The following is a 27964-nucleotide window of genomic DNA, read 5'->3' as shown; positions in this document are numbered from 1 at the left end:
TTTCTTTCAAAAGTATATCTATTTGTATTTATATTTTCAGAGAAATAGTTATTTATCATAGGGGAAAATGGAGGAGAAACCAACTATGAGTGATATCGATTTGGACAAGATCCTTTCTACACCTCAAGAAGTACCACATTCCGTTGAGGTGGTACTGAGGAAATTGGAAATTGCTGAAATGGGTCGAGCTAAACGAGTGAGTCACATTCCAAAAATGGTTCCACTTGTAACGCCCATCCCCATATGAAATTATTGCGTTTGAAGAATTGTCATAAAAATATGTATTTAAGAAGAGCATATGAGCCCAGGTAGCATATTTGGTTCCTTGGAAGTTGTGGGAACATATCAAATCAAGTTTATTTTATATAGCCCTTCGTACATCAGCTAATATCTCGAAGTGCTGTACAGAAACCCAGCCTAAAACCCCAAACAGCAAGCAATGCAGGTGTAGAAGCACGGCGGCTAGGAAAAACTCCCTAGAAAGGCCAAAACCTAGGAAGAAACCTAGAGAGGAACCAGGCTATGAGGGGTGGCCAGTCCTCTTCTGGCTGTGCCGGGTGGAGATTATAACAGAACATGGCCAAGATGTTCAAATGTTCATAAATGACCAGCATGGTCAAATAATAATCAGGAGTAAATGTCAGTTGGCTTTTCATAGCCGATCATTAAGAGTATCGCTCCTGCAGTCTCTAGAGAGTTGAAAACAGCAGGTCTGGGACAGGTAGCACGTCCGGTGGACAGGTCAGGGTTCCATAGCCGCAGGCAGAACAGTTGAAACTGGAACAGCAGCAAGGCCAGGTGGACTGGGGACAGCAAGGAGTCATCATGCCCGGTAGTCCTGACGCATGGTCCTAGGGCTCAGGTCCTCCGAGAGAGAGAAAGAAAGAGAGAAGGAGAGAATTAGAGAGAGCATACTTAAATTCACACAGGACACCGGATAAGACAGGAGAAGTACTCCAGATATAACCAACTGACCCTAGCCCCCCGACACATAAACTATTGCAGCATAAATATATGTTTTTGGTTTTACATTGATTGTTGGAACGAAGCCATAAGTTTCCTGACCGATAAAACTGAACGTTTTTTAAACGTTCTCAGAACAGAAGTCAAAATTTCGCCTGTGCTGGGAAAGTTTATTTTTAGGTTGCAGGGAGGTTCTGAGAACATTTTACTCTGGTTCCTTGAAAGTTTTCCTGGGAGGTTTTATTAATGCTCTGAGAACAGAAATTATTTTATTTGGAGGTTTTTGAATAACTTTGTTAAAACTTCCTGAATGTGTCATTAACCATTTTAATAACACTGTTAGCTTATTTTGGCGTAACTTTTTTTTCAACTCCAAGCACATAAGTAAAGGAAGTTTTTTTTGTCAAATTCCTTAAATGTGCTGAGAATGTTCCAAAGCCAAGCAACTATCCTGCAACATTCCCAGGAAATTGTGTGAAGGTTGTATGCAAAATAACCATAGGACAACCACGATCTCACAAGCTCTAAGAAACATATGTGCTAGCTGGAATGAGATATGAGCATAGTTACCAATATCCCCTCACTACCTGTAGGTCATATGGCAGAGAAGCAATTTTTCATGATGCCACGTGTTCTACTTCTTCATCTAATATCACTTCATAGTAGTGTGGCATCCCTGTTTTAGGTGGTAGTGCACTCACCCCACTGTAACCTCAGAGTCAGGTTCAAGTCTCTCTACTGCTGTTCCCCTTCCATCGTTATACAATAGTCTTTGTAGTAGTATTCCATGTAGGCCTATCCAGTATCTCCTAGGCTTATACAAACCATCCTGATGCGAGATCAGGACATGGCAGGACATGTGCCTGTGTGTGTGAAGAAACACACACACAGGCACAGACACACGCTTACACATGCAGATGATAAGACACGCACTCTACACAGACATACACATGGATTTTGTATTGTAGATATGTGGTAGTAGAGTAGTGGCCTGAGGGAACACACTTAATGTGTTGTGAAAAGTGTTAATGTAATGTTGTGTAATATTTAAAATTGTATATAACTGCCTTAATGTTGCTGGACCTCAGGAAGAGTAGCTGCGGCCTTGGCTGCAGCGAATAGGAATCCTTAATAAATACAAATACATACAGGACATGGCAGGGAGACTGCACGTGATCCTGAACAGTGTGAACAAGGCGCTGTACCGCATGCGCTTGGCCTCGGCTGTAGAGGAGGAGGATGATGACCTGATAACACAATCACAGCATCTGGAGGAGAAGCGTAGGCGTGGCCAGCAGCTCGTCCCTATCCAAGCATTCCTACAGTCCAGCCTGGACAAGGAACATGAGCTCAGCGTGGTCCTCCAGTGGCTCAGAAACATGAGTGAGTGGCACAGTGCCATTAGCTGTTCAAAGTGCTTTAGAATTGGACCAAAGTGCTTCAGCAATTAATGCTCATACCATGATTGTGATATCTGTTCTGCACAATCTATTTTTATACACTGCTTGCTCTTCAGGGGTTTAAGTCAGGATACTGTAAGTCAGGGTTTAAGTCAGGATACTGTAACAATTGTATTAATTGGTTGATTGCTGTAGACCAAGAGCTGGTGGAGGTGGAGGAGGACGAGGACTTCCGGGAGGTGGATGGCATCACTGAGGAGTGGGTTGAGGAGATGCAAGACAAGATCCAGAGGTTCATGTCGGACATCCAAGCTTGCATTGTACGTCTTCACGAGCTTTGTGGATTCCTCTTTGAACTCGACACCAGGAAAACCAAAAAGAAAGAAGCAGAACATAAGAAGGGAGGTGTGTGGCACTGGTGGCTGGAGTCAAAAGTCGATGCCAGGACGATACTGAAGATCCAGGAGCTGCAGCCGCCCACAGTGGACCGCATGATGGCGGACCCCAGCTTGGCCACCAAATCTTCCAGAGATCTGTCCTTCATGCTGGGCGACATCGCCAAGTTCATGTCCTGCAACAAGGCCATGAGCATGGCCTTTAAGTTCATTCAGACGGGGCTCCACAACCTAAACGAGGCTCTGCAGGAGCGCACTGGCGAGGCCCACAAAGCCCAAGCCCAACTGGATGAGATGAAGGCTGATGACTGCCGTGCTAACCTGGCCCGTGCCAAAGCAGAGCTGGAAGGGGGCAAGACAAGGATCACCAAACTGGAGGGAGATAACTATAACCTTCAGGAGGAGATCGCAGCGCACAAGTTCCAGATCCACAAGCTGGAGGGGATGGTCAGGACAGGTCAACAGGGTCCTGTGATTAAAGTGATTGAGCCGGTGATGGAATTCCCCATGACTCAGAGCCAAACCCAGCCAGAGAGCACCTCAGCCCCATTCAAGCCGAAATATCCCAGACGGCCCCCTCCGTCTAAGAAGGAGCAGAAGCCAAAGATAGCCCCATCAGTGGTGGAACAACAGCTACCCAAGAGCCCACCCAAGACTGCGGCTGGGACGGAGCCAGAGCCCATTGAGGAGGAGTATGTCGAGGAGGAGACGTACGAAGAGGAGATACCTCCCACACCTTCCCCAGTGTTTGAAGAAGAGATCAAGCCAGAGCCATCACCTGATGAATTTGACCTCTTTGAGGCCATGGAGAAGAACAGCACCAGCCTCTTGGATGGCTTCCAGTCATCTGTGTTCAACATAATTGAAAAGTCCCTCAGTGTTAAGGGTATAAGCCTAGAGGCAGATAAGGCCAACGACACCATCAAACTCTACATCATCCTTCAGAAAACCATCCGAGACTCCTTCAACAACATCACCTCCAAACTCCATGGGAAATTTACAAACAGCATCCAGGGCATGCCGTTTGAGGAGGACAAAGTGGCCCGGGAGGGGTTCTGGGATGACACCACCAAGTCACCAGGGGACATGCTCAAAGAGATCAACTCTATGTTCGTCAGGCATGACCAAAACAGTTTGGGCGCCAATGTGCACATGCTCATGAAAGAAGAAGACAAGAACGCCAAGTCTGCTTCCAAGAAAGAACCCCACCAAGAATGCCGTCACTCTGTGTCTGAGATCCTGATCCAGTTGAAGAACATCAACAACATGAGCAAGCAGCAGGCCTGTAAGATGCGCCTGGCCCTGGAGAACCTCATAGACATGAACAACAAGTTGGATAAGGAGCCCAAGACTGAGGAGGAACAGCCATCTACCAGCCATTTCTCCATCTCGTCCTCTGACAGCTTTGTAGAGGAAGAGGAGATCAGAGTGGAGAAGAAACGCCACCACCACATTGAGAAAACTGTCACAGTACTGGTAGAGAAGCGAATCAAGAGGAGACATACTCCACATCAGACAACGAGGCAAGTACTGAAACCCAGACTTATAGAGACAGCCAACCAGGGGGACATGGAGCGGTATAAGATGGAGATTGAGGAGGAGGGGAGGAAGATAGAGAAAACGGTGATGGTGGGGGCGACCTACCAGGTGAACGTGGTGTCTCAGAGGACCAACCTGAATCTCCTGAGGCAGGCGGCGATCAGCGGGGAGATCTCCACTGAGCTGTACAGCATGGCCAAGGACCTCATCACCCACATTCTGGCCATGGATGAGATGAGACTAGCCTGCCTGCTCCGCAAGTTCATGGCCTACACATCAGTGCAGCAAGTCAGGTATGATAAGAATTTATGCTCACTCTTTTTTGGTAGAATTGTTTTGTTCATATGATTCACGTGACCATTTATTGATCAGAACTTGTATTTTTGGAATTCAACTTATTTTTCAACTTCTATTTTTTCTTGTCAGTTACAATCTGAAAATGCAGTTACTTGCTGCTCGGGAGCTAAAGGATGGGCAGTCGGTAAAAGAAATATACTCCTTCCTGACGAAACTGGATGTGTACCAGAAACGGACGTTACGTCGGTGGAGTGCTAAACAAGCTGCTATTGAACAAAGCCGCAAGACCTGCCTTGCTCGCATGCTATATCTTTTCAGTGAGGTGAGGAAGAATAGTAGACACAAGCCTTATTTGGTTGCTACATTCACTTTCATTTCAGTGCCTTTGAAAAGGTATCCCACAGACGTATGGCTTTTAATGTGGCTTTATCGTTGGTTATCTTTAATAATGTTGTGGTCACTTAAAATGTTAAAGCTGTTCAATGGAACATTTGAAACCCAATGAGTGCAGAGCCTTTCCTCAAACACATACATTTTAGAATGGTCATTCCCATGGAAAGCAAACTCTGTTGATCTATATCCGTTCTATGTGAAGCGATCCTGCTTCTGGCAGTAGGCGGTAGACTTTTCCTACTTTTGTTTTCTCCTTCGGGTATTTGTTCGGTATTTCAACAGAAAATATACAAGAGTAATGGCTGTTCAGAAGGTATTTCACAGCGTATTGTTTGGACTATACAACCATACTTCATATTATACTTTGAAATGTAGAAGGTTAGATTAGTAAACGATGGTACAAAAGACTTACCGCACAGCACCTTTAAAATAAATAAATAAATCAACCACAATTCCTACAATTTCCTCAGATAAGACAAGACTACAACGTGCACCTGCTCACCCCGTTCCCGTGCCCCAGCCACTCCCGTCAACATCTGGCCATCAAGTCCCACAAGCTGACGTGGTCACTGAACCCTGGTTGCCAGCGCCGCCACCTGCCCACTCCAGCCCAGACCCCCCACCTGGTGATGCCCGCCTCAGAGGCTGGACCCCTGAGCGGAGTCAGGTATGGGCAAGGCCATTAAGGTTAAGGGCATCATTACATGTTCCACAAAAAATGTGATATAGCTGATCAAGTGTATTTGTGGTCTATGCTATGTGGGAAAAACCAAACAAGCTCTGAAAACAAGGATAGCAGAACACAGGAGTAATATCAGGACTCGTCACAACATTAGCTCTTTGAGATACATTGGCATCGAACATGTTAAGACTCCTAGGAGGGGCGGAGATACTGATAATCTATTATTGAGAAGAGAATTGTATTGGATTTACCGTTTGTGTACCATGTCTCCTAGAGGTCTGAACCAAGAGTTTGATATCAGACCATTTGTTACCTGAATATGTCACTTTACTTTGATTTGTCTTGCCTTCCAGGTTACCCACTTGGTCATTTTGTAAATATATATTATTTTCTGGAACCATTACATGTACCCATCTCATTGTTATTTAATTATTAGAGATATACAAATGTTTTTTGCACCCACCATGCGTCACATGGTCATGTGAGGTGAAATGTGTATATTTGAGGATGTGAACACTCAGTGTGTTTGACCTGACGAAGATCCGTTTTGGATGGAAGCGTTGTCAACAAAGCGGTGAATTGGGAGCTTTAACAGTGTGCGGGCCTTCTTGTTCTATATAGGTACAGGGACCCGCACTGTCAACCCCCAGTATTGTGAACTCATTAAAGGGCCTTTATGTTGCTGCAGTAAATTAATATTAAGATACTGCAGTCATGTAACCATACTGCAATGTTCAGCCTCAGCTCTCCCTTCCCTTCCTAATTGGTACAGATACAGTAACTCAGTGCTTTGTCTCTCTCAGGGAGCTGTTGAGGGGCCAGCTACCCACACTGTGGCATTGTAATCTGACCATGAACAACATGCAGCTGGCCAGGAAGATGGCCTCTCCCCCCTGCAACCTCTCCTCCATCCCCCTGCTGATGGAGATGGACGTCAACCATAGCCGAGCCATTGCACTGCGCTCTGCACAGGGCAGGTAAGGCCTCACACACTGCATCAACTGGTATCAATGGATAGGAGCTTAGAGAGCAGCAATGTTTAGACAATTCAAGGCAAGATCTTAGTATTTTAGGATTATGTCCTTCCCCCTGGTGAAAGGTATAGACTGCTTGTGATATTGAGTTTCAGTTCTAAATTCTCTGTCACGACTTCCGCCGAAGTCGGCCCCTCTCCTTGTTCGAGCGGTGTTCAGCGGTCGACGTCACCGATCTTCTAGCCATCACTGATCCATTTTTCATTTTTAATTGGTTATGTCTTGTCTTCAATCACACCTGGTTCCAATCCCATCAATTAAATGTTGTGTATTTAACCCTCTGTTTCCCCTCATGTCCTTGTCGGTGATTGTTCGTTGTATATATTGGTGCTTTGTATGTTATGGTGTGTGACGGGTTTTGTACCCACTTTCTTTATTTTGTATATGTTGGTTTTCGGAGTTTGTGAGCATTTATTAAAATACTCCGTTTATACCAAGTTCGTTCTCCTGCGCCTGACTTCCCTGCCACCAGCACGCAGCCCATTACAGAATAACCGACCCTTCTATGGAGTCAGCAGGAGAAGGTACCCCGGCCATAGAGGTGGAGGAGCGCGTCCAGGAGCATGCAGTAATACTTTACCATCTTGGTTCCGCCATGGACCGCGTTGTCCAGACAATGGACCGCTGGGAGAGACAGGGAGTTCTTCCAGCGCCTCCACCAGCACAACCGGGGTCTCCCCTGAGCGCACCTTCCCCGCCTGAACCCAGTGGGATCCGTCTCTCCTTGCCACAGGAATATGACGGGAGTGCTGCCAACTGCCAGGGTTTCCCCCTTCAATTAAACCTCTATCTGGCCATGGTCCACCCAGCTCCATCGGACCGTGAGAGGGTGTCCGCCCTCGTCTCGTGCCTCACCGGGAAAGCTCTGGAGTGGGCCAACGCCGTATGGAGAGAGGGAGATGCGGCGTTGGATCAGTTTGAGGAGTTCACCCGCCATTTCCGGGCAGTCTTCGACCACCCACCCGAGGGTAGAGCGGCGGGTGAGCGCCTCTACCATCTGAGGCAGGAGACGAGGAGTGCCCAGGATTCCGCCCTGGAGTTTAGGACCCTGGCTGCCGGCGCGGGATGGAACAACAGGGCCCTGATCGATCATTACCGCTGCAGTCGGGAGCTGGCCTGCAGAGACACCACCCTCTCATTTGACCAGCTGGTGGACCTGTCCATCCGGCTGGACAACCTGCTGGCTACTCGCGGACGTTCAGATCGGGGTCTGGTGGTTCCATCCTCCCGCACGCCCTCTCCGATACCCATGGAGCTGGGAGGGGCGGTGCGCAGGGAGACCGGAGTGGGTTCCGCAGAGTGCTTGGTCGCCTGTTGGAGCATGACCTGTACGTCAAGGCTGAGAAATGCCTGTTCTTCCAACAGTCCGTCTCCTTCCTAGGGTATCGCATTTCCACGTCAGGGGTGGAGATGGAGAGTGACCGCATTGCAGCCGTGCGTAATTGGCCGACTCCCACCATGGTAAAGGAGGTGCAGGGATTCTTAGAGTTTGCCAACAACTACCGGATGTTTATCCGGGGTTTTGGTCAGGTAGCGGCTCCCATTACTTCACTGCTGAAGGGTGGTCCGGTGCGCTTGCAATGGACAGCTGAGGCGGACAGGGCTTTTAGTCACCTGAGGGCTTTGTTTACCTCGGCTCCCGTGCTGGCCCATCCGGATCCCTCTTTGGCGTTCATAGTGGAGGTGGACGCGTCCGAGGCTGGGATAGGAGCTGTGCTCTCTCAGCGCGCGGGTACACCACCGAAGCTCCGCCCTTGTGCCTTCTTCTCGAAGAAGCTCAGCCCGGCGGAGCGAAACTATGACGTGGGGCACCGGGAGTTGTTGGCTGTCGTCAAGGCCTTGAAGGCTTGGAGACATTGGCTTGAGGGGGCTAAACACCCTTATCTCATCTAGACTGACCACCGCAATCTGGAGTACATTCGAGCGGCGAGGAGACTGAACCCTCGCCAGGCAAGGTGGGCCATGTTTTTCACCCGTTTTGTGTTTACCCTTTCTTACAGACCAGACTCCCAGAACGTTAAGGCAGATGCATTGTCCCGGCTGTATGACACAGAGGAGCAGCCCATGGATCCCAATCTCATACTCCCCGCCTCTTGCTTGGTGGCGCCGGTAGTGTGAGAGCTGGACACGGACATTGAGCGGGCGTCACTGGCAGAGCCCGCTCCCCCTCAGTGTCCAGCTGGGCGTCTGTACGTTCCGTCTGCACGTTCCGTCTGCTGTCCGCGACCGGCTGATCTATTGGGCCCAAATGTCACTCTCCTCTGGTCCTCCTGGGATCGGCCGGACGGTGCGCTGTCTTAGTGGGAAGTACTGGTGGCCCACTTTGGCTAAGGATGTGAGGGTTTATGTTTCCTCCTGCTCGGTGTGCGCCCAGTGTAAGGCTCCTAGGCACCTGCCCATAGGTAAGCTACAACCCTTACCCGTTCCACAACGGCCGTGGTCGCACCTGTCGGTGGATTTCATAACCGATCTTCCACCTTCACAGGGTAGCACCACGATGCTGGTCGTTGTGGATCGTTTTTCTAAGTCCTGTCGTCTCCTTCCTTTGCCCGGTCTCCCTACGGCCCTACAGACTGCGGAAGCCCTGTTTACTCACGTCTTCCGGCACTACGGGGTGCCTGAGGATATAGTGTCTGATTGGGGTCCCCAGTTCACGTCGAGGGTCTGGAGGGCGTTCTTGGAACGTCTGGGGGTCTCGGTCAGCCTTACCTCAGGTTTTCACCCCGAGAGTAACGGGCAGGTGGAGAGAGTTAACCAGGATGTGGGTAGGTTTCTGAGGTCTTCTTGCCAGGACCGGCCTGGAGAGTGGGCAGCATTCGTGCCCTGGGCAGAGATGGCCCAGAACTCGCTCCGCCACTCCTCAACTAACCTCTCTCCCTTCCAGTGTGTTTTGGGGTATCAGCCGGTTCTGGCTCCTTGGCATCAAAGTCAGACCGAGGCTCCTGCGGTGGATGACTGGTTCCGGCGTGCGGAGGAGACATGGGACGCCGCCCATGTCCATCTTCAACACGCCGTGCTGCGCCAGAAAGTTGGCGCAGACCGTCACCGCAGGGAGGCCCCCTGCGGTGTAAAAAAAATAATATATATTTATACTTTTACTTTTGATACTTAAGTTTTATTTTAGCAATTACATTTACTTTTGATACTTAAGTATATATTTTTTTTGACTTTTACTCAAGTAGTGTTTTACTGGAGGAATTTCACTTTTACTTGAGTAATTTTCTATTAAGATATTTTTACTTTTCCTCAAGTATAACAATTGGGTACTTTTTTCCATCACTGGTGAACAGGATAAGCCACTGCACTTATTGAGTCCCAGAGGGGCAAATCGACCTCTGAGTTTTATTACAGGGATATTGGATGTTAAGAGAGCAAGGCACAGGAAACTGACTTCTGTCCTCTGTGTGTAGTGTACCCAGCACAAATGTCTAAAGACAAGCTAAACTAAAGTTTGAGTTATTGAGTGTGTTCTCATCTCTTCTCTGTCTCAGGATGAGTGGGGGATAGCTGCATGCTTGCTAGAGGAGATGTGTTGATGCATAGGGAGATGATCTACTGAAGGGATCCAGTCTGTCACTAATCTCAAACGCCATCCAATAAAGAATACTTTCACTCCAGCCCCATGCCTCATTTACTCCCACACTGTAGTTTTCATTGGCGTCACAGGACAGCTAAACAAGCACGTGTGCAGAAGGTACAGTTGTTGAGCTGTCGGGAAGAGGCGTCCAGTGAATCCCTTCACATAGCCACATCATTTAAAAAACCTTGATGAGAGGGGTTTCTTCTCCCCTTGTAATGGTAGTCTTCGTCCTCCTCATCTGAGGATCATATTTATTTTGAATACTTAAGAAAGAACAAAACAATAAACAAACGAAATAAACGAAGACGCTACAGTCCCGAAATAGTGAACACACGAACATGAACAACATAACAGGAACAATCACCCACAAAACACACTACAAAACAGGCTACCTAAATATGGCTCCCAATCAGAGACAATGACAAACACCTGCCTCTGATTGAAAACCATATCAGGCCAAACGAAAACCCCACATAGAAACACAACACATAGAACCCACCCAACTCACGCCCTGACCAACTAAAACAAAGAAAATACAAAAGAACTAGGGTCAGAACGTGACACCCCTTCCATAAGACTTTCCCTCTTTGTTTGCTTTGGTATCAGAACTGGACATGGGTTGATTCCTACAGTATGTTAATGCATGCAGAAGTATATTAGGGATCTTTAACTGCTTCCTGAAAACCCTATTAGAAGTGGATCTGGCTTTCCAGAGCAGTTCTGAGAATTAACTTTTTTTCTGTTTGCGCACCAGCAGGTGTAGACCGCTTGTAGAGCAATTGTTGCAGCAGTAGCACAGTGACTACAACAAATAATTCACTCACAGTCGCACACAATATCCACCATATACCTTTGCACAAAAAAAGGTGCATGTACACTCACACTATACATTTACATTTAAGTAATTTAGCAGACGCTCTTATCCGGAGCGTTCATCTTAAGATAGCTAAGTGGGACAACCACATATCACAGGCATAGAAAGTACACTTTTCCTCAATAACATAGCTATCAGTAGAGTCAGTATAGTCAGACTCTGCTGTTCTAGCTTTATGGGGAAGCTGGTTCCACCATTGGGGGTGCCAGGACACCCGTAGGGGTGGGAGAGCCAAGAGACCCGAGGTGGTGTAGGGTTTCAGCATAGCCTGAAGGTAGGGAGGGGTAGTTCCTTTTGCTGCTCCGTAGGTAAGCACCATGGTCTTGCAGTGGATGCAAGCTTCGACTGGAAGCCAGAGGAGTGTGCAGAGGAGTGGGGTGACATGAGAGAACTTGGGAAGGTTGAAAACCAGGTGGGCTGCAGCATTCTGGATAAGTTGCAGGGATTTAAGTGTCACACGTGGGGACCCTTGCCAACAGCGAGTTGCAGTAGTCCAGACAGGAGAGGACAAGTGCCTGGATTAGGACCTGCGCCGCTTCCTGTGTGAGGTAGGGTCATACTCTATGGATGTTGTAGAGCATGAACCTGCAGGAGCGTGAACCTGCACTGCTTTGATGTATACAGAGATTGACTAGGTGTTGTCTCAGATCACACCATGGTTCTTTGCACTCTGAGAGGGCAACACTGTGGAGTTGTCAACCGCGACGGAGGAGTCTTTGAGTGGGCAGGCCTTCCCCGGGGGGAAGAGCAGTTCCGTCTTGTCGAGGTTGAGCTTGAGGTGGTGGGCCGATATCTGCCAGGCACGCAGAGATGCGTGTCGCCACCTGGGTGTCAGAAGGGGGGAAAGAGAAAAGTAGTTGAGTGTCATACGCATAGCAATGATAGGAGAGACCATGTGAGGATATGACGGAGCCAAATGACTTGGTGTATAGAGAGAAGAGGAGATGGCATGGAACCGAGCCCTAGGGGACACCAGTAGTGAGAGTACATGGTGAAAACACAGATCCTCTCTATGTCACCTGGTAGGAACGGCCTGCCAGGTAGGATGCAATCCAAGAGTGTGCAGCGCCTGAGACGCCCATTCCTGAGAGAGTGGAGAGGAGGATCTGATGGTTCACGTTGTTGAAGGCAACGGATGGATCTAGGAGGATGAGAACAGAGAAGAGAGAGTTAGCTTTGGCAGTGCGTAGAACTTCCGTGACACAGAGAAGAGCAGTCTTGGTTGAGTGACCCGTCTTGAACCCTGACTGGTTAGGGTCAAGAAGATTGTTCTGAGAGAGATAACAATAAAGTTGATCAGAAACAGCACGTTCAAGTGTTTTGGAAAGAAAAGAAAGAAGGCATACAAATCTATAGTTTTTGACGTCAGATGAGTCGAATGTTGGTTTCTTGAGGAGGGGAGCAACTCAAACCATTTTGAAGTCAGAGGGAACGCAGCCAGAGGTCAGGGCTGAGTTGATGAGGGAAGTGAGGAATGGGAGAAGGTCTCCAGAGATGGTCTGGAGAAGGGAGGAGGGGATGGGGTCGAGCAGGCAGGTTGACGGGTGGCCAGACCTCACTAGTCGCAGGATGTCATCTGGAGAGAGAGGGGAGAAAGAGGTCAAGGCGAAGGGTAGTTATGTGTGAGTGAGACCAGTTTACTTAATAGGCTGAGTGAATGAGTAGCGGATGTTGTCAACCTTTTTTTCAAAGTGGTTGACAAAGTCGTCCACAGAGAGGGAGGTGGGAGGGGGACGGGGTGGAGGATTAAGAATGGAGGAGAAGGTGGAAAAGAGTTTCCTAGGGTTAGAGGCAGAAGCTTGAAATTTAGAGTGGTCGAAAGTGGCTTTAGCAGCAGATACAGAGGAAGAGAAGGTAGAGAGGAGGGAGTGAAAGGATGATAGGTCCCCCGGATGTTTAGTTTTCCTTCATTTTTGCTCAGCTGCCCACTTCAATCAGTGAAGAATAGTTTTTGGTCCGGCTTTAAACTACGTTCAGCTTATAAAGGCTTCATAAAGCCTTCATAATACCTTCATAAGCACTAAATAAATGTGTTACAAAGCATCTATAACCGTATGTCATGCTTTATAAAGGGTTGATAAATGTGGCATAACTGTGTGACATAATCACCGATGTCAAATGTGACATCAGCCACTATGTCGAATATGATATAAATGTGTGCTTTATAAAGGGTGACATATTGTGCTGAAGGAAGGATACACTCTAAAGTGATGTCATGTTAGTCACATTACACCTAGTCTCATTCCCAGATACTTCTGCCCAAATGCGCGGTATTTCTGGTGGACCGACGCATAAAACTTGGCCTTCATTAGTTAGAGTTAGGTTTCAAATACAATTATAAGAAGATCAATTGTAGAAATGGGCAGGGTTTAGCAATAATTATGACTTTTTGACTGTGTTACGTAGTGACGATGACATACATTCTACTCAGTAAGGTCACTCCTATAGAATTCTATGGCACACCCACTAAGGCCGACTTTGAATGGTTGACATCCCAGGCTTATACTGTATGTTATGTGTGTGCAATAGCCTGGAGACAACGTTACACCATGACATACTTATCTTGATGAAAGCCCCCAACCTAAAGAAATTGAAAAGGTCTTTCATCTGGAACTAAGTTACATGTTCCTCAGTACACAAACACTCACGCAACAAAAGCTATCCATACCGCGTGGTGCTGGGCCCAGTCAGGTCCTTGACACATTCACCCACTCCCCCGCTGAAAGATCAGACACAACATGTTGGCACCCTTGTAACAGGTTTTAATCAAGCACTGGTCTCCAGCATGGGAACAGAGGAGGAATACCTGGTGCGGTAGTCTCAGCTTGGACTACTCCAAATGATCTTGGTTCTGACACACAGACACTAACACAAATGCAAGCTTTGCAGGTCCATTAACCCATTTAAATACCTATCACACCCTACAGTAAACTGTGGATCATGAGAAAACCTTCATAAATCATCAGAACTTTAATAACCTATTTATTGAAACTTTATGTAGTGTCCTGTAATACTTACTCTGAAGTGAGACACATTCAGTCATTCATAACACATCCATAAAGACTGTACTGCATGACACTGTACTTAATTTAAAGTCAGACCCCTTTGGTCATATATAACTTATACATAAATGCCTTGTATCATATGACGCTGTACTTACTATATAGTCAGACACCTTTGGTCATTCATAGCACATACATAAAGGATTATGTAAACACTAATGTATTAACACTTAGGGAATTATCACTAACAGCTAAAACAAATAAACATTAAAGGCATGTTTAAACCATACATTTCCTTTTATCTGTACATTTTTAAAACAAATACATGACGTTTCAAAAAGTCCAGCAATGAAATTGGTTCTTGCCTCTCTTCCTGCTGCAGGTACTGCATGTTGGTTCCACCCTTAAAAGTAACATCAAAGAAAGTTAGCAGGTCTGTTAGGAAATGCCTTTGTTACACCATCTGGATAAGGGCATTTCTGTACTGCACCATAAACTCTAAATGGAAAGATGGAAAACTCCATTCAATTCGTAATATTATATTCCTCTTTCATTTACAAATCTCATGATGTAACTATGAGACATGGTTGTGTCTAGGGGATTTGTATTTAGCTGAACCTGCTAGCTAGCTACATTTCATCTTCACACAATTGCTGTGAAGTCACCAAAATTATTTGAAATAATGATTGAGGTAACTACATTGTGTAATCTAACTCAACACTTACAGTTGAAGTCGGAAGTTTACATACACTTAGTTTGGAGTCATTAAAACTCGTTTTTCAACCACTCCACATATTTCTTGTTAACAAACTATAGTTTTGGCAAGTCGGTTTGTGAATGACAAATGTAATTTTTACAATTGTTTACAGATTATTTCACTGTATCACAATTCCAGTGGGTCAGAGGTTTACATACGTACACTAAGTTGACTGTGCCTTTAAACAGCTTGGAAAATTCCAGAAAATGATGTCATGGCTTTAGAAGCTTCTGATAGGCTAATTGACATCATTTGAGTCTATTGGAGGTGTACCTGTGGATGTATTTCAAGGCCTACCTTCAAACTCAGTGCCTCTTTGCTTGACATCATGGGAAAATCAAAAGAAATCAGCCAATACCTCAGAAAAAAATTGTAGGCCTCCACAAGTCTGGTTCATCATTGGAAGCAATTTCCAAACACCTGAAGGTACCACGGTCATCTGTACAAACAATAGTACGCAAGTATAAACACCATGGGACCACGCAGCCATCATACCGCTCAGGAAGGAGACGCATTCTGTCTCCTAGAGATTAACCTACTTTGGTGCGAAAAGTGCAAATCAATCCCAGAACAACAGCAAAGGACCTTGTGAAGATGCTGGAGGAAACAGGTACAAAAGTATCTATATCCACAGTAAAACGAGTCCTATATTGACATAACCTGAAAGGTCGCTCAGCAAGGAAGAAGCCACTGCTCCAAAACCATAAAAATAAACAGACTACGGTTTGCAACTGCACATGGGGACAAAGATCGTACTTTTTGGAGAAATGTCCTCTGGTCTGATGAAACAAAAATAGAACTGTTTGGCCATAATGACCATCGTTATGTTTGGAGAAAAAAGGGGGAGTATTGCAAGCCGAAGAACACCATCCCAACCGTGAAGCACGGGGGTTGCAGCATCATGTTTTGGGGGTACTTTGCTGCAGGAGGGACTGGTGCACTTCACAAAATAGATGGCGTCATGAGAAGGAAAATTATGTGGATATATTGAAGCAACATCTCAAGACATCAGTCAGGAAGTTAAAGCTTGGTTGCAAATGGGTCTTCCAAATGGACAATGACCCCAAGCATACTTCCAAAGTTGTGGCAAAATGGCTTAAGAACAACAAAGTCAAAGTATTGGAGTGGCTATCACAAAGCCCTGACCTCAATCCCATAGAAAATGTGTGGGCAGAACTGAAAAAGCGTGTGCGAGCAAGGAGGCCTACATACCTGACTCAGTTACACCAGCTCTGTCAGGAGGAATGGGCCAAAATTCACCCAACTTATGGTGGGAAGCTTGTGGAAGGCTACCCGAAACATTTGACCCAAGTTAAACAATTTAAAGGCAATGCTACCAAATACTAATTGAGTGTTTGTAAACTTCTGACCCACTGAGAATGTGATGAAAGAAATGAAAGCTGAAATAAATAATTCTCTCTACTATTATTCTAACATTTCACATTCTTAAAGTAAAGTGTCGATCCTAACTGACCTAAGACAGGGAATGTTTAGTAGGATTAAATGTCAGGAATTGTGAAAAACTGACTTTAAATGTATTTGGCTAAGGTGTATGTAAACTTCCGACTTGAACTGTAACTACTACAAACTAATTTAAATTACAATACATAAAGCTTAACTTACTTGTTTCGCTGTCCAGTGGCAGCACAAGTGGGGCATTTGATTGGCGAACTCATCACATGTGTCACGCTCGTCGATAGGAATGGACCAAGGCGCAGCGTGGTGAGCGTACATTTTAGTTTATTTATAATGTCGCCAACAAAACAAGAAATAACAAACGAACGTAAAACAACGTAGTGCTCGCAGGCCACTATACATAGACTACCCACAATCACAGGTGGGAAAAAGGGCTGCCTAAGTATGATTCCCAATCAGAGACAACGATAGACAGCTGCCTCTGATTGGGAACCACACTCGGCCAGAAACAAAGAAATAAAGAGCATAGAATGCCCACCCAAATCATACCCTGACCAAACCAAATAGACATAAAAAGGCTCTCTAAGGTCAGGGCGTGACAGTACCCCCCCCCCCCCCCCAAAGGTGCGGACTCCGGCCGCAAAACCTGAACCTATAGGGGAGGGTCCGGGTGGGTATCTGTCCGCGGTGGCGGCTCTGGTGCGGTACATAGAACCCGCTCCACCGTGCGGGGACCCTCGTCGCCGACCCCGGACTGGGGACCCTCTCCGCAGGCCCCGGACTGGGGACCCTTGTTGTAGGCCCCGGACTGGGGACCCTCATTGCAGGCCCAGGACTGGGAACCCTCGCTGCAGGCCCCGGACTGGGGACCCTCGCTGCAGGCCCCGGACGGAGGACCCTCGTTGCAGGCCCGGACTGGGGACCCTCGTCGCTGGAGGCTCTGGACTGGGGATCGTCGGCGGAGGCTCCGGACTGGGGACCCTCGCTGGAGGCTCCGGACTGGGGACCATCGCTGGAGGCTTCGTGCCATGGATCATCACTGGTGGGAGGAGACGTATAGGCAGCCTGGTGCAGGGTGCTGCCACAGGGCCCACCAGGCTGGGGAGACATACAGGAGGCCTGGTTCTGGGAGCAGGCACAGGATGAACCGGGCTGTGGGGGAGCACTGGAGATCTGGTGCTTATCCCTGGCATCACTCTTCCAGGCTGAATCCCCACTTTAGCACGGCACCTCCAGAGCGCAGGCACGGGTCGAACCGGGCTGTGGGGGAGAATTGGAGATCTGGTGCTTATCCCTGGCATCACTCTTCCAGGCTGAATGCCCACTTTAGCACGGCACCTCCAGAGCGCAGGCACGGGTCAAACCGGGCTGTGGGGGTGCATTGGAGATCTGGTGCTCAGAACTTGCACCGCTCCTCTTGGCTGAATGCCCACTTTAGCCCGGCACGGGCGGAGGGCAGGCATAGGACACACTGAGCAGTCACAGCACACCGGAGACACAGTGCGCAGAGCCGGCGCAGGATACCCTGGGCCGAAACGGCGCACCGGAGACCAAGAGTGCTGAGCTGGCACAATCTGCCCTGGCTGGATGCCCACTCTAGCGTGGCACTTGCGGAGAGCTGGCACCGTGCACTTTACCGCATAACACGGTGCCTGCCCGGTCACTCGCTCCCCGCGGTAAGCACGGGGAGTTGGCTCAGGTCTATAACCTGACTCCGCCAATCTCCCCGTGTGCCCCCCACCAAAGAACATCCAGCCAACTTGACACAACTTAGTCAACATGGGCCAGCATCCCTGTGGAACACTTTTGACACCTTGTAGAGTCCATGCCCTGACGAATTGAGGCTGTTCTGAGGGCAAAAGGTGCACCTACATATTAGGAAGGTGTCTTTAATGTTTTGTACACTCAGTGTATATTCCCAGCACATACAGTGCATTCGGAAAGTATTCACTTTCCACTTATTCCACATTTTGTTACGTTACAGCCTTATTCTAAAATATATTAAATTTTAAAAAATCCCAATCTACACACATACCCCATAATGACAAAGCGAAATATGTTACAAATAAAAAACAGAAATACCTTATTTACTCAGGACCTCAGACTGGGGTGAAGTTTCACCTTCCAACAGGACAACGACCCTAAGCACACAGCCAAGACAACACAGTGTCTTGTTTTGCACGCTTCGTACAAAATAATAAAATGCAGTACTACAGGATATTTCTTAACGTAGCTCTTTATTAGCTAGCTATAACTTGCATGTTCACTTATCTCCAACCATGATCAACTGCCCATGACCTAACCATCTGGGTGGTCTTAACCAATCATAGCACAGTATGATACGGCGGTAAAATGCATCCAATTATAATTCAGTATGTTTACACATATGAATATTACACACAGGAGTGGCTTCGCGATAAGTCTCTGAATGTCCTTGAGTGGCCCAGCCAGAGCTCGGACTTGAACCCGATCGAACATCTCTGGAGAGTAGAGGTCGACCGATTATGATTTTTCAACGCCGATACCGATTATGGGAGGACCAAAAAAGACCGATGCCGATTAATCGGCCGATTTTTTAAAATGTATTTGTAATAATGACAATTACAACAATACTGAATTAACACTTATTTTAACTTAATATAATACATCAATAAAATCAATTTAGCCTCAAATAAATAATGAAACATGTTCAATTTGGTTTAAATAATGCAAAAACAAAGTGTTTGAGAAGAAAGTAAAAGTGCAATATGTGCCATGTAAGAAAGCTAACGTTTAAGTTCCTTGCTCAGAACATGAGAACATATGAAAGCTGGTGGTTCCTTTTAACATGAGTCTTCAATATTCCCAGGTAAGAAGTTTTAGGATGTAGTTATTATAGGAATTATAAGACTATTTCTCTCTATACGATTTGTATTTCATATACCTTTGACTATTGGATGTTCTTTTAGGCACTTTAGTATTGCCAGTGTAACAGTATAGCTTCCATCCCTCTCCTCGCCGCTACCTGGGCTCGAACCAGGAACACATCGACAACAGCCACCCTCGAAGCAGCGTTACCCATGCAGAGCAAGGCAAACAACTACTCCAAGTCTCAGAGCGAGTGACATTCATTTCACCCCGCTAACTAGCTAGCCATTTCACATCGGTTACACCAGCCTAATCTCGGGAGTTGATAGGCTTGAAGTCATAAACAGCGCAATGCTTGAAGCATTGCGAAGAGCTGCTGGCATAACGCACGAAAGTGCTGTTTGAATGAATGCTTACGAGTCTGCTGGTGCCTACCATCGCTCAGTCAGACTGCTCTATCAAATCATAGACTTAATTATAACATAATAACACACAGAAATACGAGCCTTAGGTCATTAATATGGTCGAATCCGGAAACTATCATTTCGAAAACAAAACGTTTCAGTGAAATACGGAACCGTTCCGTATTTTATCTAACGGATGGCATCCCTAAGTCTAAATATTGCTGTTACATTGCACAACCTTCAATGTTATGTCATAATTACATACAATTCTGGCAAATTAGTTCAGAATGAACCAGGTGGCCCAAATGGTTGCATATACCCTGACTGGTTAGAGCGTTGGTGGTTAGGTGGTTAGAGCGTTGGACTAGTTAACCGTAAGGTTGCAAGATTGAATCCCTGAGCTGACAAGGTAAAAATCTGTCGTTCTGCCCCTGAACAAGGCAGTTAACCCACCGTTTCTAGGCCGTCATTGAAAATAAGAATGTGTTCTTAACTGACTTGCCTAGTTAAAAAAGGTGTAATTTTTTTTTTTTTATCTGCAAAATCAGCCTCCAAAAATACCGATTTCCGATTGTTATGAAAACTTGAAATCGGCCCTAATTAATCGGCCATTCCGATTAATCGGTCGACCTCTACTGGAGAGACCTGAAAATAGCTGTGCAACGACGCTCCCCATCCAACCTGACAGAGCTTGAGAGGATCTGCGGAGAAGAATGGAAGAAACTCCCCAAATACAGGTGTGTCAAGCTTGTAGCATCATACCCAAGAAGATTTGAGGCTGTAATCGCTGCCAAATGTGCTTCAACAAAGTACTGAGTAAAGGGTCTGAATACTTATGTAAATGTGATATTTCATTGATTTAATTTTTATACATTTGATACATTTTCTAATATTGTGTGTAGATTGATGAGGTTTAAAAACAGTTTAATCCATTTTAGAATAAGGCTGTAACGTAACAACATGTGGAAAAAGTCAAGGGGTCTGAATACTTTCCTAATGCACTGTATTGTGCACTCACTCAGTAACCATTCGGACAGTCTTCGCTCACACAATACACAGTCCAAAAGTTTTCACAACACAATGATTCTTTGGACATGATTTTCTTCTATGAACTTATTTCTGTAAGGGTTTATTTCTGCCAACTACAACATAATGATTCACATATTTTAATGAGTATATACAAAAATATGCATGTCGCACGATGAATCACATAATGAGCATATAGGCCTACAGAAATATATAAATACATACAGTACACATTATGGTTCCCTAACAAAGTAATATTATGTGCGTACTTTTTTCATTTTACTACATAATGATATGCTGTTATACTTACAAGTTTAACAATATTATCACATATTTTAGATATGCTAAAGTCAGACAGTCGAATATCTGGTACAATTTCTCAAACTTGTTACATCCAAAAATGACTTCAAAAGGGAATCTAAATAATCGTTGGGGGCAGGCCTGGTTTGAAATAATTCAGTCTTTAATTTATCCAAGTGGAGGGGCTAATGAGTTTTTCAAACTGTTACTTTATCTCATCACTTTCTTCAGTAATTAGCAATTATGTTGCTAAAAAGATTTGAAAGATATATGTGGCCCTGGCCCCACAACACACTGTTATCAATCAGAGATCCTGAGGTTTCAGTCATTAGTAGGCCAAAATGTAGGTCATAGTGTCTGTTAGATAGACCTGAAGTCAACACGGTACAGTCCGGCTAGTTAGTGAACCAACTCTACTGTACAGTACTTGTCAAAAGACCTTGGTTCTCTCAATCACAGCTCCAGCAGCTGCTGGTTTTCTCTGTCCCGATTGGTTGATCAGGATTCTGACTGAGAAAACACAGCAGAGCACAGGACCATGTAAAGTTCGCATTGGTCAGCTGCCATTACTAACATGCCAATGTTACAATCAAATAAAATGCTTTCAAACCCCATACTGGTGGCAGCTCGGTTGGGAGCAGTTTAAAAACACATCCAGAAGGTGTTTTGTGGTATATTGAATAATGTTTTTTTATAGGGGTTGGGAAATGTTGGCATGATGTTGTGCCCTATAGCAGAATACACAGAGCAGGTAGAAGGGGCACCATTTTAAAATAGAGATGTGACTATCTCATCAATAACATCATACCTTATTTCATGATGTTAAGGAGGAGGAATCTTTGTACAAACAAATCAGTTGACAGGACATAACAGCTCCCTTCACTGCCTTACAATCCACTAATATAACAACATGTTGGAATGATGATATAAGTTGATAAGTTGTATCAGTAGATCTAGAGGTAGTAAATACACAGATACTGTACTTCTATATATGTACACACATGACTGCATGTTATGATCATGTGAAATCAGCTGTCATTATTATTAAGGCTGTGTTAGACTCTAAAGGGCATAGGGCATGGCTGAGTTCCACATGCCTCAGTACTGACTGGACAATGACATCATACAGCTAATACAACAGCATCATAAACTCTACATGACATCTGTCAATACCACTGTGGTGGTTCATGCCAGTTTATATCAAATTGAGTAACACTGTCATGAAACATGCACAGATTTAGTTGGCTACTCAGCTAGCTGGGCAACATGCAGAGTGAGATCCTTTGTTGTAGGCTGGCATTAAGTCTTATAGGAGAGGCGCCAGGGCATGGTTATGACGGTGCTATAGGTCAGCATTATGATGCCACTGTCGAGTAAAGTGGAACTGTACATACACAGAAACAGTGCTGGTCAATACCTCTACAGGAGTATACATTACGATGTGTTCTAATCACAGGAGTGTGAGCGTGGTCGCCATTGGGAGCATGGGGCTGAGCTTGGGACTACAGGGGAGAATCAGTGGCCATGTATGGGTGCAGGGGGAGGGAAGCTAGACGGCTGCATGCAAATATATGGGAGCGGTCCTGAATACAGTATTTGGTCATCTGTGGAAAGAAAAGGAAATAGATCATTAGGAGATGCGTTTCAAGGAGTAGGAATTCATCCTTCAACATGTATATTGAATTCATCATTTGTTGTGAATGTAAACAATGCGTGTGATGAGAGAGTTAATGTGTGTGCGCGCCTGTGTGCGTGCTCGTTAGTTACCATGGCATTAACTTGCAGCAGTCTCCTGCTGAATGATGTACAGTCTGCCTGGGTCCTCCACCTCACTGCCACAGTGCCCATCACTCCTGCAGACACACACTACACTGTTCAGTACTGTAGAGAGGGAGAAGTAGCACTGGTAGTAGTAGTAATAATAATAGAGTGACAGAGGTAGAAGTGGGAGTAATATTAGTCTCTTTGTAATGCTTTTACAATATACAATTGAGACGCTGATATGCTTACCTGTTGTCATTGATGTCTACGGTGTTTCCTGTTCATGAATATAACAGGGAATAGTTAGGATTAGTGTGTATATACTGTACAGTGCCTTCGGAAAGTATTCAGACTCCTTGACTTTTTCCACATTTTGTTACGTTACAGCCTTATTCTAAAATGTATTAAATTTAAAAAATCCTCAGCAATCTACCCACAATAGCCCATAATGACAAAGCAAAAAAAAATTGGGGGAAATTCTAGCAAATGTATTAAATATCATTAACAGCAACACCTTATTTACATAAGTATTCTGACCCTTTGCTATGAGACTCCAAATTGAGCTTGTGTGCATCCTGTTTCCATTGATCATCCTTAATACGTTTCTAAAACTTGGAGTCCACCTGTGGTAAATTCAATTGATTGGACATGATTTGGAAAGATACATGCCTGTCTTTATAAAGTCCCACAGTTGATAGTGCATGTCAGAGCAAAAACCAAGCCATGAGGTCGAAGGAATTGTCCGTAGAGCTCAGATACAGGATTGTGTTGTGACACAGACCTGGGGAAGGGTACCAAAAAATGTCTGCAACATTGAAGGTCCCCAAGAACACAGTGGCCTCCATTATTCTTAAATGGAAGAAGTTTAGAACCACCAAGACTCTTCCTAGAGCTGGCCCCCCAGCCAAACTGAGCAATCGGGGGAGAAGTGCCTTGGTCAGGGAGGTTACCAAGAACCCGATGGTCACTCTGACAGAGCTCCAGAGTTCCTCTGTGGAGATTGGAGAACCTGCCAGAAGGATAATCATCTCTGCAGCCCTCCACCAATCATGGTAGAGTGGCCAGACGGAAGCCGCTCCTCAGTAGAAGACACATGACAGGCCACTTGGAGTTTTCCAAAAGACAAGCATAAAGGTTGCAGCATCATACTGTGGGGGATGTTTTTCAGCGGCAGGGACTGGGGGACTAGTTAGGATCGAGGGAAAGATTAATAGAGTAAAGTACAGAGCGACCCTTGATGAAAACCTGCTCCAGAGCGCTCAGGACCTCAGACTGGGGGCGAAGGTTCACCTTCCAACAGGACAACAACCCTAAGCACACAGCCAAGACAACACAGGAGTGGCTTCGGGATAAGCCTCTGAATGTCCTTGAGTAGCCCAGCCAGAGACCGGACTTGAACCCAATTGAGCATCTCTGGAGAGACCTGGAAATAGCTGTGCAGCGACGCTCCCCATCCAACCTGACAGAGCTTGAGAGGATCTGCAGAGAAGAATGGGAGAAACTCCCCAAATACAGGTGTGCCAAGCTTGTAGCGTCATACCCAAGAAGAATTTAGGCTGTAATCGCTGCCAAAGGTGCTTCAACAAAGTACTGAATAAAGGGTCTGAATATTTATGTAAATGCAATATTTTATATTTTTTATACATTTGCTAAGGCTGTAAAGTAACAAAACATGGAAAAAGTCAAGGGGTCTGAATACTTTTCGAATACACTGTATATACAGTACCAGTCAAAAGTTTGGACACCTACTCATTCAAGTTTTTTTTTTTTTTTTTTTTACTATTTTCTACATTGTAGAATAATAGCGAAGACATCAAAACTATGAAATAACACATATGGAATCATGTAGTAACCAAAAAAGTGTGAAACAAAGTACTTCAAAGTAGCCACCCTTTGCCTTGATGAAAGCTTTGCACACTCATGCATTCTCTCAACCAGCTTCACCTGGAATGCTTTTCCAACAGTCTTGAAGGAGTTCCCACATATGCGGAGCACTTGTTTGCTGCGTTTTCCTTCACTCTGCGGTCCAACTCATCCCAAACCATCTCAATTGCTAGAGATGGTTAGCAATTGGGGCGGCAGGGAGCCTAGTGGTTAGAGCATTGGACTAGTAACCGAAAGGTTGCTAGATCGAATCCCGTAGCTGACAAGGTAAAAAGGCAGTTAACCCACTGTTCCTAGGCCATCATTGTAAATAAGAATTTGTTCTTAACTGACTTGCCTAGTTAAATAAAGGTAAAATAAATAAAATAATTGTGTTGAGGTCGGGTGATTGTGGAGGCCAGGTCATCTGATGCATCACTCCCTTTCTTTGTCAAATATCCCTTACACAGCCTGGAGGTGTGTTGGGTCATTGTTCTGTTGAAAAACAAATGATAGTCCCACTAAGCGCAAACCTGTCACGCTTGTCTGAATGAATGGACCAAGGCGCAGCGTACTTAGAGTTCCACATGTTTAATAATTATGAAACTCACCAAAAACAATGCAGAAGAAAACGAAACGTGACATTCTGTGCTGCTCACAGGCAGCTACACAAAAACAAGATCCCACAAACAATAGGTGGGAAATGCTGCCTAAATATGATCCCCAATCAGAGACAACGATAGACAGCTGCCTCTGATTGGGAACCATACCATGCCAACAAAGAAATAGAAAACATAGATTGTCCACCCTAGTCACAACCGGGCCTAACCAAATAGAGAATTAAAAGGATCTCTAAGGTCAGGGCGTGACAAAACCAGATGGGATGGCGTATCGCTGCAGAATGCTGTGGTAGCCATGCTGGTTAAGTGTGCCTTGAATTCTAAATACATCACTGACAGTGTCACCAGCAAAGCCATCACACCTCCTCATCCATGCTTCACGGTGGGAACCACACATGTGGAGAACATCCGTTCACCTACTCAGCGTCTCACATAGACACGGCGGTTGGACTCAGATTTGGACTCATCAGGCCAAAGGACAGATTTCCACCATTCTAATGTCCATTGCTCGTGTATCTTGGCCCAAGCAAGTCTCTTCTTCTTATTGGTGTCCTCTAGTAGTGGTTTCTTTGTAGCAATTCGACCATGAAGGCCTGATTCACGTCTTCTCTGAACAAATAAATTTGTCACATGCGCCGAATACAACAGTGAAATGCTTACTTACAAGCCCTTAACCAACAATGCAGTTTTAAGAAAAATAAGTGTTAAGTAGAAAAAATAGATAAGTAGAAAATAAAAGTAACAAATAATTAAACAGCAGCAGTAAAATAGCAATAGCGAGGCTATATACAGGGGGTACTGGTACAGAGTCAATGTGCGGGGGCACCGGTTAGTCGAGGTAGTTGAGGTAATATGTACATGTAGGTAGAGTTAAAGTGACTATGCATAGATAATAAACAGAGAGTAGCAGCAGCGTAAAAGAGGGATCTGGTAGACCTTTGATTGGCTGTTCAGGAGTCTTATGGCTTGGGGGTAGAAGCTGTTAAGAAGCCTTTTGGACCTAGACTTGGTTCTCCGGTATCGCTTGCCGTGCGGTAGCAGAGAGAACAGTCTTTGACTAGGGTGGCTGGAGTCTTTGACCATTTTTAGGGCCTTCCTCTGACACTGCCTGGTATAGAGGTCCTGGATGGCAGGAAGCTTGGCCCCAGTGATGTACTGGGCTATAGGGACTACCCTCTGTAGTGCCTTGCGGTCGGAGGCCGAGCAGTTGCCATACCAGGCAGTGATGCAACCAGTCAGGATGCTCTCGATGGTGCAGCTGTAGAAACTTTGGAGGATCTGAGGACCAATGCCAAATATTTTCAGTCCCCTGGGGGGGAATAGGCTTTGTCGTGCCCTCTTCACAACTGTCTTAGTGTGTTTGAACCATGATAGTTTGTTGGGGATGTGGACACCAAGGAACTTGAAGCTCACAACCTGCTCCACTACAGCCCCATCGATGAGAATGGGCGCGTGCTCGGTCATCCTTTTCCTGTAGTCCACAATCATCTCCTTTGTCTTGATCACGTTGAGGGAGAGGTTGTTGTCCTGGCACCACACAACCAGGTCTCTGACCTCCCCCCTATAGCCTGTCTCATCGTTGTCGGTGATCAGGCCTACCACTGTTGTGTCATCGGCAAACTTGATGATGGTGTTGGAGTCATGCCTGGCCATGCAGTCATGAGTGTTCAGGGAGTACAGGACGCACCCCTGAGGGGCCCCCGTGTTTAGGATCAGCGTGGCGGATGTGTTGTTCCCTACCCTTCCCACCTGGGGTTGGCGCGACAGGAAGTCCAGGATCCAGTTGCAGAGGGAGGTGTTTAGTCCCAGGGTCCTTAGCTTAGTGATGAGCTTTGAGGGCACTATGGTGTTGAATGCTGAGCTGTAGTTAATGAATAGCATTCTCACATAGGTGTTCCTTTTGTCCAGGTGGGAAAGGGCAGTGTTGAATGCAATAGACATTGCCTCATCTGTGGATCTGTTGGGTCGGTATGCAAATTGGAGTGGGTCTAGGGTTTCTGGGATAATGGTGTTGATGTGAGCCATGACCAGCCTGTCAAAGCACTTCATGGCTACAGAAGTGAGTGCTACGGGTCGATAGTCATTTAGTCAGGTTAACTTAGTATTCTTGGGCACATGCTTAAAACATGTTGGTATTACAGACTCAGTCAGGGACAGATTGACTCCCACCTGGGGTTGGCGCGACAGGAAGTCCAGGATCCAGTTGCAGAGGGAGGTGTTTAGTCCCAGGGTCCTTAGCTTAGTGATGAGCTTTGAGGGCACTATGGTGTTGAATGCTGAGCTGTAGTTAATGAATAGCATTCTCACATAGGTGTTCCTTTTGTCCAGGTGGGAAAGGGCAGTGTTGAATGCAATAGACATTGCCTCATCTGTGGATCTGTTGGGTCGGTATGCAAATTGGAGTGGGTCTAGGGTTTCTGGGATAATGGTGTTGATGTGAGCCATGACCAGCCTGTCAAAGCACTTCATGGCTACAGAAGTGAGTGCTACGGGTCGATAGTCATTTAGTCAGGTTAACTTAGTATTCTTGGGCACATGCTTAAAACATGTTGGTATTACAGACTCAGTCAGGGACAGATTGAAAATGTCAGTGAAGACTCTTGCCAGTTGGTCAGCGCATGCTCAGAGTACACATCCTGGTAATCCATCTGGCCCTGCGGCCTTGTGAATGTTGACCTGTTTAAAGGTCTTACTCACATCGGCTACGGAGAGCGTGATCACATAGTCCTCCGGAACAGCTGATGCTCTCATGCATGTTTCAGTGTTACTTGCCTCAAAGCGAGCATAGAAGTAATTTAGCTCGTCTGGTCG

The 27964-nt window shown here is 45.8% G+C and overlaps 2 protein-coding genes across 5 annotated transcripts in view; one reads left to right on the top strand and one right to left on the bottom strand.

Moving 5' to 3' along the window:
* The first annotated feature begins 58 nt into the window (after window positions 1–58).
* LOC139542751 (protein FAM186B-like) lies at window positions 59–10308 on the top strand. The gene is made up of 6 exons (XM_071348549.1): window positions 59–2346; window positions 2559–4590; window positions 4724–4916; window positions 5458–5654; window positions 6473–6646; window positions 10195–10308. The coding sequence occupies exons 1-6, from the start codon at window positions 2118–2120 to the stop codon at window positions 10208–10210; spliced, it is 2841 nt and encodes a 946-aa protein (XP_071204650.1). The 5' UTR covers window positions 59–2117; the 3' UTR covers window positions 10211–10308.
* A 10373-nt stretch (window positions 10309–20681) lies between these two features.
* The window catches only part of LOC139542749 (kinesin heavy chain-like), a 29415-nt gene continuing 22132 nt past the window's right edge, over window positions 20682–27964 (bottom strand). For 3 of the 4 annotated variants that reach the window (XM_071348542.1, XM_071348545.1, XM_071348543.1), the window contains exons 27-29: window positions 22920–22947; window positions 22677–22762; window positions 20682–22513 (exon numbers count right to left, since the gene is read on the bottom strand). In XM_071348542.1, the coding sequence (XP_071204643.1) occupies window positions 22684–22762; window positions 22920–22947 (107 nt within the window). In that variant the 3' untranslated portion in view covers window positions 20682–22513; window positions 22677–22683. Of the gene's footprint in view, window positions 22514–22676; window positions 22791–22919; window positions 22948–27964 lie in introns of all 4 variants that reach the window. The other variant, XR_011668545.1, reaches the window with a different exon arrangement.

The sequence above is a fragment of the Salvelinus alpinus genome, chromosome 17, assembly GCF_045679555.1.
Source record: "Salvelinus alpinus chromosome 17, SLU_Salpinus.1, whole genome shotgun sequence".
Lineage (NCBI taxonomy): Eukaryota > Metazoa > Chordata > Actinopteri > Salmoniformes > Salmonidae > Salvelinus > Salvelinus alpinus.
This window is presented reverse-complemented; position numbering and strand designations above follow the sequence as displayed.